This window comes from Macaca thibetana, chromosome 11, assembly GCF_024542745.1.
Source record: "Macaca thibetana thibetana isolate TM-01 chromosome 11, ASM2454274v1, whole genome shotgun sequence".
Classification (NCBI taxonomy): Eukaryota; Metazoa; Chordata; class Mammalia; order Primates; family Cercopithecidae; genus Macaca; species Macaca thibetana.
The window spans coordinates 29,735,117-29,747,226 of NC_065588.1; the positions used below are offsets into that span (position 1 = coordinate 29,735,117).

Consider the following 12,110-nt stretch of genomic DNA (forward strand, 5'->3'; position numbering starts at 1 on the left):
GTTACAATGATGACTGTGAAGAAAGATGGATTCATTAGAGGTACAGCATTCCATTCAAATATTCCTAAGATTCCTCTGGTGTCTCCCGAAATCCAAGTTAAACTCTCAAATGAGGTCAGGACTGTAAACCTGGCTGAGTGACCTGACCCTTTCATCAGTCCCCAGACCATCTGTAAGGGGCAGGAAAGCACCTCCACCCTCTGCGTAGGTGGCTCTGGCATCTGCTGAGATGGCATCTCTGGAGGGGGAAAGTAGCCTGGCTGGGCACAGTAATGGTATGTGTTAGTCCGGGATTTACTAAGCCGTAAAGAGAAACACTCAGAAAAAGGTGACTTAGTGACAATGCTGCAAGGCATAGATGTAGGAACAGTCATCTTTTTAATGAAAACTGGTTTACTGAAATTTATTTTGGGTGCCTCTTTACTGAATTTGCAAATGAAGCAAAACCAAGATTGGTTCCATGAGGCAGGCACTTGCTGTTGGTAATATTGATGCTTTCTTTGTATTCAGCACTTTTATTTTAACCCAAATCAGCTTATTCCTAGAGGAAAAGGGGCATTTTATTCCTAGGAAAAAATAAACTGGAGTCATAGAAAGGTCTATTTAAGATACGGCAGCCTGGGAAGAGCTGGAGCTGGCATGATTCTGGGGGTTGGAGGACACACTGCCCGGGCAAGAGGAACCCCTTACAATAAGATACCCCACAAAGGGTTGGCGACAATACTATGAGCTTCCATAACATTTACCTAAGGTCTCTTCCAGAAGAATCAAATTTAAACATCTACTTAAAAATTCCAGCCCTGGCCAGGCGTGGTGGCTCACGCCTGTAATCCCAGCACTTTGGGAGGCCGAGGAGGGTGGATCACAAGGTCAGGAGATCGAGACCATCCTGGCTAACATGGTGAAACCCCGTCTCTACTAAAAATGCCAAAAATTAGCCGGGTGTGGTGGCAGGGGCCTGTAGTCCCAGCTACTTGAGAGGCTGAGGCAGGAGAATGGTGTGAACCCGTGAGGCGGAGCTTGCAGTGAGCCCAGTGAGCCGAGATGGCGCCACTGAACTCCAGCCTGGGCAACTTAGCGAGACTCCGTCTCAAAAAAAAGAAAAAATTCCAGCCCTTCACATTGCCTTTATTTCCTCACAAATTATTCTCCTGTATCTAAAGTAGATGACACTTTGCTGAGCTTACAAATCTTTGTCACCCAGAACCCCAAGCTACTGAAGAACTAGATATTAGGGCCCTTAGAAGTATGGAAGCTTGATTACCACGTGAGTTGAGTTGAAAGTCCTTTACTATGTTTAGATTTTCTTCTTATTTTGTGATTGAGAAGAACACTAAGATGTTCCTATCAGGGAAGCAATATAGTCTGGAAGGTAAGAGATCTGTAGTAGACAGGGATGTGTGTTCCAGCTCTGCCACTCATCAGCTATACCAATTGGGGCAAGTTAACTAACCTCTCAGGGCCCAAGTTTTATTTTTATAAAATGGCAATAATGTTATCAGCTACCTCAGGGAACTGATACCAACAATAAAAATACTTAGTATTTATTGACCATATATAATGCAAAATACTTTCAAAGTTTTATATATAATGATCTCATGTTTTTAAATTTATTTTTTCTGAGACAGGGTCTGGTTCTGTCACTCGGGCTGGAGTGCAGAGGCACAATCATGGTTCTGTCACCCAGGCTGGAGTGCAGTGGCACGATCACGGTTCACTACATCCTCAACCTTCTGGGCTCAAGAGATCCCCCACATTAGTCTCCCGAGTAGCTGGGACCACAGGCACTTCCCAACACATCTGGCTAATTTTTTGTATTTTTTGCAGAGACAGGGTCTCACCATGTTGCCCAGGCTGGCCTCAAACTCCTGGGCTCAAGTGATCTACAGGCATCAGCCTTCCAAAGTGCTGGGGCATGAGCTACTGCAGCCGGCCCTATAATGATTTCATTTGATGATCACAATATGTCATTGAGTTGGGTGCTATTACTATTCCCATTTTATACAGATGAGAAAACAAGCTTAGAGGAATCATGATCACGTTTAAGCCAGAATTTGAATGCAGGCCCTCTGACTTCAGGGGCAGGCTGTGACCCACTACTACACTGTGAATTACTTGACATAAAGAATATAATATGCTTAGAATAGTGACTGAAATATAATAAAAATGCAATAAAAGTTTTGATGTAGTTAATGATAAAATAGCATTAATGAATACAATAGTATTTATAAAATATTAAAACCTATTAAATGCTTAATGTGAGATATTCCATTTTGTTAATTGGCAGTTAACTCTTTGGGGGCAGACACTGAGATTCACTTATTTTTATAGCTTTAGATTTTAGTAGAGCATTTATGGCAGAGGGGCTGTATGAATATCTATCAAATGAAGAATGATTCCATTGGAATCATCAGTACTACAAAGAAAAGCTAAGATATATTCAACTGGTCTAAGCAAAAACATATCTAGAACACAGATTGATGCCACTTTTTGGCCTTCTATACTACAGGTACATTCCTTATTATTGGCAAGCCTTCACAAGACTCTTATCTTAAACCATGTAGAATATAAAGAATTGTGTTGTATTTTTGTTCTTATTGAATAGTATTTATCAAGCACTCATCTCCTTCCCAAATTGGGCGGAAGACACAGTGAACGATTAAGGGCTGCTTTCCCCTTAACTGAATCAAAATCGCATGCTGCAAAGTCTTAAGAAAGCTGTTAGGTACTTGGTTTGAAGGAATCAAAGATTATGAAATTCATTTCTAATGATATGTGTTTTAAAATTTCTAGTACAATATCATAAATAAAAAATACTCATTCCCTCATAACATTTTGGTTTATGATACTGCCTTTTAGGAAAGCTCATACTTATAGAAGAAGAATGAGCTTTCCTGAAAGGCAATATCATAAACCAAAATGTTAATTTTAGCAAGTTTACTAAAATCTCCACTGTAAAAATGAGAAAATCAGGGGGCAAAAAAAGCTTTGTGTCTTGTTCAAGGTGAGTCAACCAATAAATGGCAGAACCAAGACTTGGTCTCCTGATTCAGTGACATTTTCAAGCATCTGAAAAGAAAAGTGGCCTTGGAACAATGACATTTGAATAAGACAAGAGAACAGACAAGCTTCAGAACAGTTCAAACATTCAGAGCTAAGTGGCATTATGTAATCACACACATTTGAATGTCCTTTCTAGTTTCTAAATCGTTGTTCTTTTCCCAAGGACAAATTTTCTTGAGATTGCTTCCATTTTTAAATTGAAGAAAAAAGAGCAAATGAAAGAAGTTAACTACAATCATGCTACTGAATATCATACTTTCACGCAAGTCAAAAAACATTTCTAGAAAAGTGTTATAATTATGTTTAATAACACACATTTAGACATAGATGCAGTGATAAATGATTACTACTAAAATCCTGAATATACTCAAGTCAATATTTCACATTTAAACTACAAAGTTTGCAACTGAAGGTAAACCACTGTAAACAAGAGTACATGTGTGGACATTTGCTCTCATCCAACCTTCTGTGCGGCTGTTTTTAAAGCTGAAGTAATAACATCCCTTGTCCCATGCGGATCTAATGGTCTGCACGTAAAAGACTGTCTCTCTGGAACTATCAATGCTGGTGACAGACGGCAGGTCTCATAGGAGGAAGTCACGTGCAATAGTTACCTAGGCATGTAAAGGACTCTCTCCGCCACCACGAAACCCACCCTAAAGAAGAGATTGCTGGCTGGAATGAACGGGAACACCAGGAACAACAAGCCGACTAAAACCTCCTTGTGCTCCAGTCTCTGAAACACACAATAGTGAAGGATACATTAACTTCTGTTGAATTCCACATCAGGCAGCATTTAACCATCTCCTTCATTTTCAGGTTCTCAATGAAGAAATGAATAAATTAGACCAATATAAACCTATTGACCGGCATGCTGAATTTAACAGAGAAAGCCGATAGGCTAAAATGGCTGGCGTGTCAAAACACACACATGTACCCCGACACACATTTGCCACCCAGAAACGTGGATATTGGCACAATAGAGTCAGTGACCGCTGTTTGTTGTTTAGGGCTGGCTTTGGAGCAACCCTGCCTCTGGGTTCTGGCTCCATTCAGAAACCCTGTCTTTCCAGACACCCCATTCTCAAAGAGCAAAGCAGCTGGCTAAAATCAAACACAGTAAGGCACTGCAGAGAATGTAATTATTTCTTCCCAAAATATAATATATTTTCTTTAAAAAATTCACCAGGAGAAGCAAAGTTTAACATCAAGAAAATCAAATACTAATGATAAAATTTGGGACGCCAAGAGAGAGAGAATCATTTGAATTGTAGTGTACCTTCACACCTCTCAAATTAGGCTGGCAAGCAAGTATTTACTCCATCGATTTTTTTGAATAAAATATCATTATAATAATTCATTAAATTGACAAAGAACTTCCTCTGTTATTATATATATTTATTTGCAAAGATTGTTCTGTCACTTATAATTAACAGAAAAAAAACTTCTGTTTATTACTGATAATATGTTGCAATGACATTGTAAAAACTCATTTGTATTTCCATGTGTACTTATGGTATAGACATATTTGAAGAGAGTTATATCTAAAACAGATCTTAATGTACTGGAGAATATGTACTTTTTAAGTTTAAGAAAAAAATCAAATAGACTGTCCATATTTCAACTTCTAATGTTCCCTTTAAGCATTTTAAAGTCTATTACTTTTAATAATTGGAAAAGAATAAGTAAAAGAATTTCATAAATATAAATAAAATTCCCTAATAAAAGCTACAAATAGTTTAACTATACAAAGTATAAAGATTTTAAACATCTTGGGATACTTGTCACCTTGATGTTATTAAAATCTTTGTTTTACTGACTAAAACATATAGGGTAATATAATTTCTGAGAGTGATTCCATATGATTGGACAGTTGCCCTTAAATAATTAATGAGTCTATAAGTAATGATCTCATTTTGACCTAAAGGAACCAGAATTTAAAGGAAGAAAAAAATAGATTATGCAACAAACCTTCAACTCATGATCTACCAAAACTGACCAAAAAGGGTAAAGAAAAAAAGAATGAATTCATTTTATTTAAAAGCTGCAAACTCTCTTTCTAATTTAGACTATACTTTGAGTTTAGAAAGTACATTTCAATTTGAGAATTTAAACTGTACAGTTTATTTGTTTGTTTACATTTAAATTTTTATTTTCAATTTGGGGTACATGTGTAGGTTTACCCCAAGGGTATATTATGTGATGCTGAGGCTTAGGCTTCTATTGTTTCTGTCACCCAGAGAGTGTATATAATACCCAATAGGAAGTTTTTCAGCCCTTGCCTCCCTTTCCCCTCTCTCCTTTTGGAGTCTCCAAAGTCTATTGTTCCCATCTTTATGTCTGTCTGTACCCAAGGTTTAGCTCCCACTTATAAGTGAGAATATGTGGTATTTGGTTTTCTGTTTCTGTGTTAATTTGCTCAGGATAATGGCCTCTAACGGCCTCCATGTTGCAGTAAAAGATATGATTTTGTTCTTTTTTATGGCTACTTAGTATTTCATGGCGCATATGTACTACCATTTCCTTATCCAATCCACTGTTGATGAGCATCTAGGTTGATTCCATGTCTTTGCAATTGTGAAAAGTGCTGTGATAAACACGTAAGTGCAGACATCTTTTTGGCAGAATGATTTTCCTTTGGGCATATACCCAGTAGTGGGATTGCTGGGTTGAATGGTAGTTCTACTTTTAATTTAATGAAAAATCCCCAAACTTATTTCTGCAGTGGCTGAACTAATTTGCATTCCCACCAACACTATATAAGCATTACCTTAAAGTACATAATTTTTTAAAATCTTCACAAGAATCCTGCATATCAAGAGCAAGTATTTCTTCTTATAATTGAAAACAGATCCCAAAGAACCAATGTCTTGTCAAATGTTCCTCATTTACTCTGAGCTTGTTATTGAGTAGTATGTTGCTGTTCCCTTTTTATAGGTACACTTTTATAGAGATAGTTGATCACTTCTTTTGACGCTTCAAAAGCTAAAATACCTTTTACAAAATTATTCACGTCTTCCCAAAGAAGCTTCTAAAGAGAATGTAATACACCCTAGTAATTCATCCTAAGAATTAAGAGTGCAGGTATAGACAGAACAATGATCAGGCTGTTATCCATGTTCCTAGATACCGTTTTACCCAATGAGCCACCTCATAGCCCCTCATAGGTTATTGGGAAACAGCCCTCACTGGGGAGCTGAAAGAGGCTTCTCTTTATATCCCCAGCATCACACCTTCTTACCCTTCCAAGCAACGCACCTTCCTCACTATGGTGTGTGTTCACTTCTTTTTTTTTTTTTTTTTTTTTTTGAGACTGAGTCTGGCTCTTTCACCCAGGTTGGACCAGGTCGGGAGGCGCCTTCATCTCAGTCGTGGGTGTCAGTTGGGAGCACAGCCAACCTCCCTGCCTCCCCCTCACTCACCGAGACCCGTAGTGAGCAGGATGCCCACGGCACTGATCACAGCTGGGGATGTGCAGATGGGGGAAGAGTCAAGGAGCAATCAGCCTCCCGCAGAAGTCTGATGTGCACATGGAAAAGCCACAGGGCTGTGTGTTCATCTGTTCGTCCACCAGGTTCTTCGGACACCAGCACAGTCTTTATTTCCTTCATGACATCATTCTAGTTGTAATTATGTGTGTAACTGGGTGTTTACTGCCTTTATTGTCTGTCTGCCTCACCAGAATGTGAGCTCCATGAGCACAGAGCACTCGTCACTTGTGTTCACTGGTGCACGACTTGTGCTTAGCTCAGTTCCTGGTGTGAGTATTTGCTGAATAAATCAATTAAGTGAATAAATGTATCAGGCAGTATACAGAGGAAAAAACTGGGTAGAAGAAGGGGAGTAGGCAGAGAGGGCTTTTTGGTGGAGGTGACATCTGGGCTTGAAATATCAATAAATGTTTACAAGGAAGGCAAATTTGGGAGTGAGGGGTGGTCACAGCTAGACACATTCTTGGGAGAAGATATGTAATGTGCAAAGCAGGGAATAAGACTGGATATGTCAGCAGGTGGCAGATAATGAGCGTTTTGCACATTTTGCTATGGAACTGACCTTCGCCTAAAGGCAGTGACTAAAGGGTCCCTTATGCATAGAAAGAAAAGTGAGTGAGTGTTCAGGGTCCACGTCCAGACTCGGGTAGTGACCCTGCCACCAACACACAAATGGTACTTGGACAGGCAATATTATCCCTTCCATCGTCAAGGTGCCTCAACTATAAAGGGAGGCAAGTATGCCTGAGCGTTGAATGCAGTTGGGTCATTACAAAGATGTCTTGAGAACCTGAAGTCCATTTTTTGGGAGTTGTGAGCTGTGAGCTTACACATAGCCCACCACCCTATCCTGCTAATCTTGTGGGGTGTTTTCCTTTGTTTTAAAACAGGAAATTGAAGACAGTGGCGCCGTGCCTAAACTCAATAAAGTTTCATTATTTTATTTCATTTTGAGAAAATTAATACTCATGAAAAAAATTCTATTTTCAAATTAAATGGATGACAGTACTCTTTGTCTTTCCTCATCCCCATTCAGTCGAGAGAGATTAAAAATATTCAAGAACAACATACTTATTTGAATAACAAGTCAATCTGCCAAGCAGAGAGCTGTAAAGTTGGGAAAAAAGTGCTTCATGGACATGGCTAAATTTTCTAGAATGAGGCAGACTGGGAGGGAACCCGATTCTGTATCCCGTGGATCACTGATGTGACAAAATTGGCTAAATAATTTATAGCTTCTTTTAGCCTAATAGATTCAGATGACACCCTAACAAAGTACGAGGAGAAAAAAGAGGAAATTCATGGCATTTTCCAAAGTACACATGGGCATTCCTTTTTAGGACAAAGAACAAAGGGAAATTCACTTATTCCCAAAGATACTAGGGAGGGAAGAGATAGGAGAATTAGGACAGCAAATAATGCAGCCATTATAACACATGACATTTTATTAACTGCAACTTCAGACAAAATAATTTACTTCTCTGAGCTTTAATTTGGTGATCAACTAGACAAAAGAAAAGGAATTGATACCTATATACGTGTTATATCTGTAGGAAAAATGTGTGATAGATTTGTTATTATAGGTGTTAGGTTTGATTTTTCTTTTCTGGTTGGGAAGAAGAGAGAAAAGCATCCCCCTGGGCTGAAAGGAGGTGAAAATCCTGTTTAACACCCAGCTGGGGGTGCTGAGAGGGTCGCTCAGTCACCATCGGCACAAACACACATCAGGCCAAGCAGCTAAGGGAAGAGCAGGGCTTTTCTCGGAGCGGTAAATTGCCTCAGAGGAAATCCAGCTACTGAACCTGTCTGGCCTAGTAGCTTCTGGTTTATCCCCTCCTCTTCATACTTTCAGTTCATCTTTCAAAGTGCAGTTCACAGACAAAGACATGCGTGTGTGCGTGTGTGCACACACACTTTGATACACATGTATGCACCCTGGCCAGCAGTGTGTGGGTGTTAATAAAAACAGGGTTCCTTCCTGCCCAGTTCAATACAGACGATACACACTGCAGGCTGTTCCCTTCCAGAGAGGTGGAAAATAGGCTTATTATAGTAATTATTGTCATTATTACTATTTTTTTCTCGCCTCTAACCAAGTTTCAGAGAAATGGCACATTGCATTTAGGGCACAAGTGTGTTCACATGATTCTAAGTATTGCACAGCTATATTTCAATCCTAAGGATTTATTTGGCAGCCCTAGGATCTAGCTGTCTGCCTCCAATTTATCAATCCACAGGGAAGCTGATGACAGTAAAGCTCCCCTCTTCAGCCCTGGGGTTAAGGCATTTGCCGGCCTGACAGCTAGTATGGCTGAATACTTACTAGGCTCTCCTTTTTATATCTGTTTTTGGGTCTACTTCCTCTGTTAGACTCTGGATTCCTTGATGGTAGTCACCAATGCATATTTAAATTTATCTAGATTCTGGCACAACACCCCTACTGCTATCTACAGGAAATGTAACTGTCAGCCTCTATTTGAGCAAATCCAGGTCTCAGGTTTATTTAAAATATTGTGAACTTTGAATCCACAAAAGCCCTTATATTTACTGAGGCTATCAAGGTTGAAGATAATACAGACTGCATCTGATGGATGGGAAACTGACTTCATCTTCAACATTCTAACTCAGAAGCCAAGAAGAACGCTTTCAAGACCAGCATGGGCCATGCAAAGCTAGAGGAACAGAAAGCGCCTGGCTGTTTTTGGGCAACTGGATTCTGCCTGAGAGCTGCACAAATGTGCCTTTATCTCACTCCCTCTGGGAAGCTGCACTGAGCCCTAAGCTGCCCTGTTGCCTACCTGGATTTCACTGCTGTGTCTGCTTTCATTTAAATTTTAACAGCCTCTCCCACCTCCAACTCTGGCAGTGGCCAGGCTCACCTATCTACAGGCACAGCTTCCGTTGGATTTCTCTCCATGGCGACAGCTCTCAGCAGGTGCTGGGTGGCTGTTCCCCCCCTCCGCCCCTTCAAGCCATCTGGTAGGTGTCACCATTGCATGTGGCTTCTCTAATACTACCCATATCATTGCACATGGTCCTTTCATAAACTCTCTTCAATCACCTTACTGACCGTACCACGTGTTTCCTGCCAGGACTCTGATGGATTGACCAGCAGAGTGAGAACACGGGGACAGGGAAGAACTGTGGACTCCAAAAAAGGATCAGAGCTTGGGCTGGTGTGAGCTGCTAGGAGCCGGCTCCAGCACACCCCTGGCTTGGTCCTGTACATCACACTCTTTGCATTACGTTTCAGCCCTTGAGCGAAGCACCCTGTTTAAGGCCATTGAGGCTATAAAAATTTTTAAATGTTATATCGATATAGTAAAGAACAACATCAATCTGAGAGAGCTCTGTTATCTGGCAAATGGGGTTGAAACCAATCTCTCAGTAGCTGGAGAAGAGGAAGTTTTGAGTGTTTACTGCTATGACAATGATTAAATGCAACAGACTACTTCTTATGACTCAAACAAGATCTAGAATCTGAGCTCCACAACTGTAATGTGGGGACAAAGGGAATCCTGCGGCAGTCTTATGGGTAAAAAGAGTAAGGAAAGTTAAAGCCGATTCTCAGAGCCTGTTACAGCAGCCACACACCTTGGTGAGAGGGACCCTGATTCAGGCCCCAGCAGTCACAAGGCCACACTGTGAGATGTTTAGGGACAGTCCTCCTGTGACATGAGCACAACCCACATCTGAAATGTAGACATGGAAAGGTGCAATTTACATTTTTTTCCTCTTGTCTGAAAATAATGTGATACACTGAGTTGGGACAGAAAATGGCTCAGGTTCGGGATCTCAACAGTAGAGCTGCCAACCCACACTCTCTAGTTGGCTCAGGCTGGTGATATCATTTCCTCACTTTCATGAGCTCTAAAATTTACTCATAAATGCACAGGGAGTAAATTTTTAAAAGGGGAAATGAATGAAGAAATTATACGCCCTCAGAGACAAAAGTAGACTTGTATACTTGATGTCTTCCCCAAGCCAATTTAAACATTGCTTTTTCCCATGCCAAACCTTCTTTGCCAAGAGGCACTGCCAGATGCACTAATGAACAGAGCACCGAAGGCCGATTAAAATCAGAGGATTTATAAACTGACATTTTAGATTTCTGGTCTTTGGTTCTGAACTTCATTTTTTTTTTTTTTTTGCACAGAGCCTTTTGTTTGATTTGTTTTTAATCAACAGTCTGATCCTTCTTGCAAACACCAGTTCCTGAGATTAAAACGTCTTATCTCACAACAGCAATTACCTTTCAGAGTTAAGTGAGGAAGAATCATGAAGCTCTCTGATTGCTTTACTCTAATTGAGAATAAACTAATTCCTAACTTTACATGGAAATGTAAGTTATATTCTGCTTAAGTGTGTATTTAAGTGTTTAAAAAAGAAAAGCAAAAAACTTTTAGAAGGCGCTTTATTGAAAAATATCAGTCCAGTGCAAAAATTTCTATTCACTTTAAATTAAGCAAGCACTAGTGAGGAGATAAGGGAATTAAGTAAATTAGAAAAATGTTAGTGAATAAATATTTTCCTCATTAGAATGCAAGTATTACAGGAATTTATGATGACATAGAAAAAGTCAGAAATGAACTTTCTTCATTTCTGTGGTTCTGAAAAAAAATGGAAAAGGCATTAGAAAGCTATGCATTAAATTTAAAAAGTGTGACGAAGACTGGAGAGATGGAGGAGAGCTGTAAGCCAAGACATCTTCTAAAGTCTGGTTTAACTTATAAATTATTATATGTGTGTTTCACACAGATGGGGCGGGGGGCCACCCAGTAAGTTGCAAGTGGTACAGGATGGAGGAAAAGCAAATATCTTTCCAGCACATACCATACGCCAGACACTTGACTTAAATGGGCCCACTGAAATCTCATGATAATATTACAAAGTAGGTATAATTATCCCCATTGTTGTGGGTGAGGAAATTGAGGGCCAGAGAGCATGAGAGACTTCTCTTAGTTGATCCAATCAGTAAGAAGCAAGGGTTTCAAACTGAGGTCTGAGTCACTCCAAAGCCTGTCCTCTTCCCACAGTCCAGGTGACTTTGGTATCCAAAGTTAATGCTAAGTGTGGGGAGAAATTTCAGCTTTCTCTACCATCTGATTTCATAGCAGAAACACTGACGACAGATGCATCCCAGGAACTGGAGGTGGCCAAGTGAGACACCGCTGAGGACCTCTAACAGAGGGTGCCATTGGTTTACTTTGCCAGATAAATGCAAGCACAAGATTGCATTCTACACTCTACAGGGATGCAACAGGATCTATGGCACAGAAGACGTATTTCTTGTCAAGTACTCTGAATGCATGTGTGAGTGGTTTGAAATGGTTCATCCACTTACCTTTTTTTAAACAAATTTTTTTTTGAGATAAGGTCTTGCTCTGTCGCCCAGGCTGGAGTGCAGTGGTGCAATCTCGGCTCACTGCAACCTCCACCTCCTGGGTTCAAGCAATTCTCCCATCTCAGCCTCCCGAGTTGAGATTACAGACATGTGCCATCATGCCCTACTAATTTTTGTTATTTTTTTAGTAGAGACATGTTTCCACCATGTTG

The 12,110-nt window shown here is 40.1% G+C and overlaps 1 protein-coding gene across 5 annotated transcripts in view; it reads right to left on the minus strand.

Annotated features, from left to right (window-relative positions):
• The window catches only part of TMTC1 (transmembrane O-mannosyltransferase targeting cadherins 1), a 282,846-nt gene that overhangs the window by 100,429 nt on the left and 170,307 nt on the right, over positions 1-12,110 (minus strand). For all 5 annotated transcript variants that reach the window (XM_050748517.1, XM_050748516.1, XM_050748520.1 and 2 more), the window contains one exon: positions 3,678-3,799. In XM_050748517.1, the coding sequence (XP_050604474.1) occupies positions 3,678-3,799 (122 nt within the window). The remainder of the gene's footprint in view (positions 1-3,677; positions 3,800-12,110) is intronic.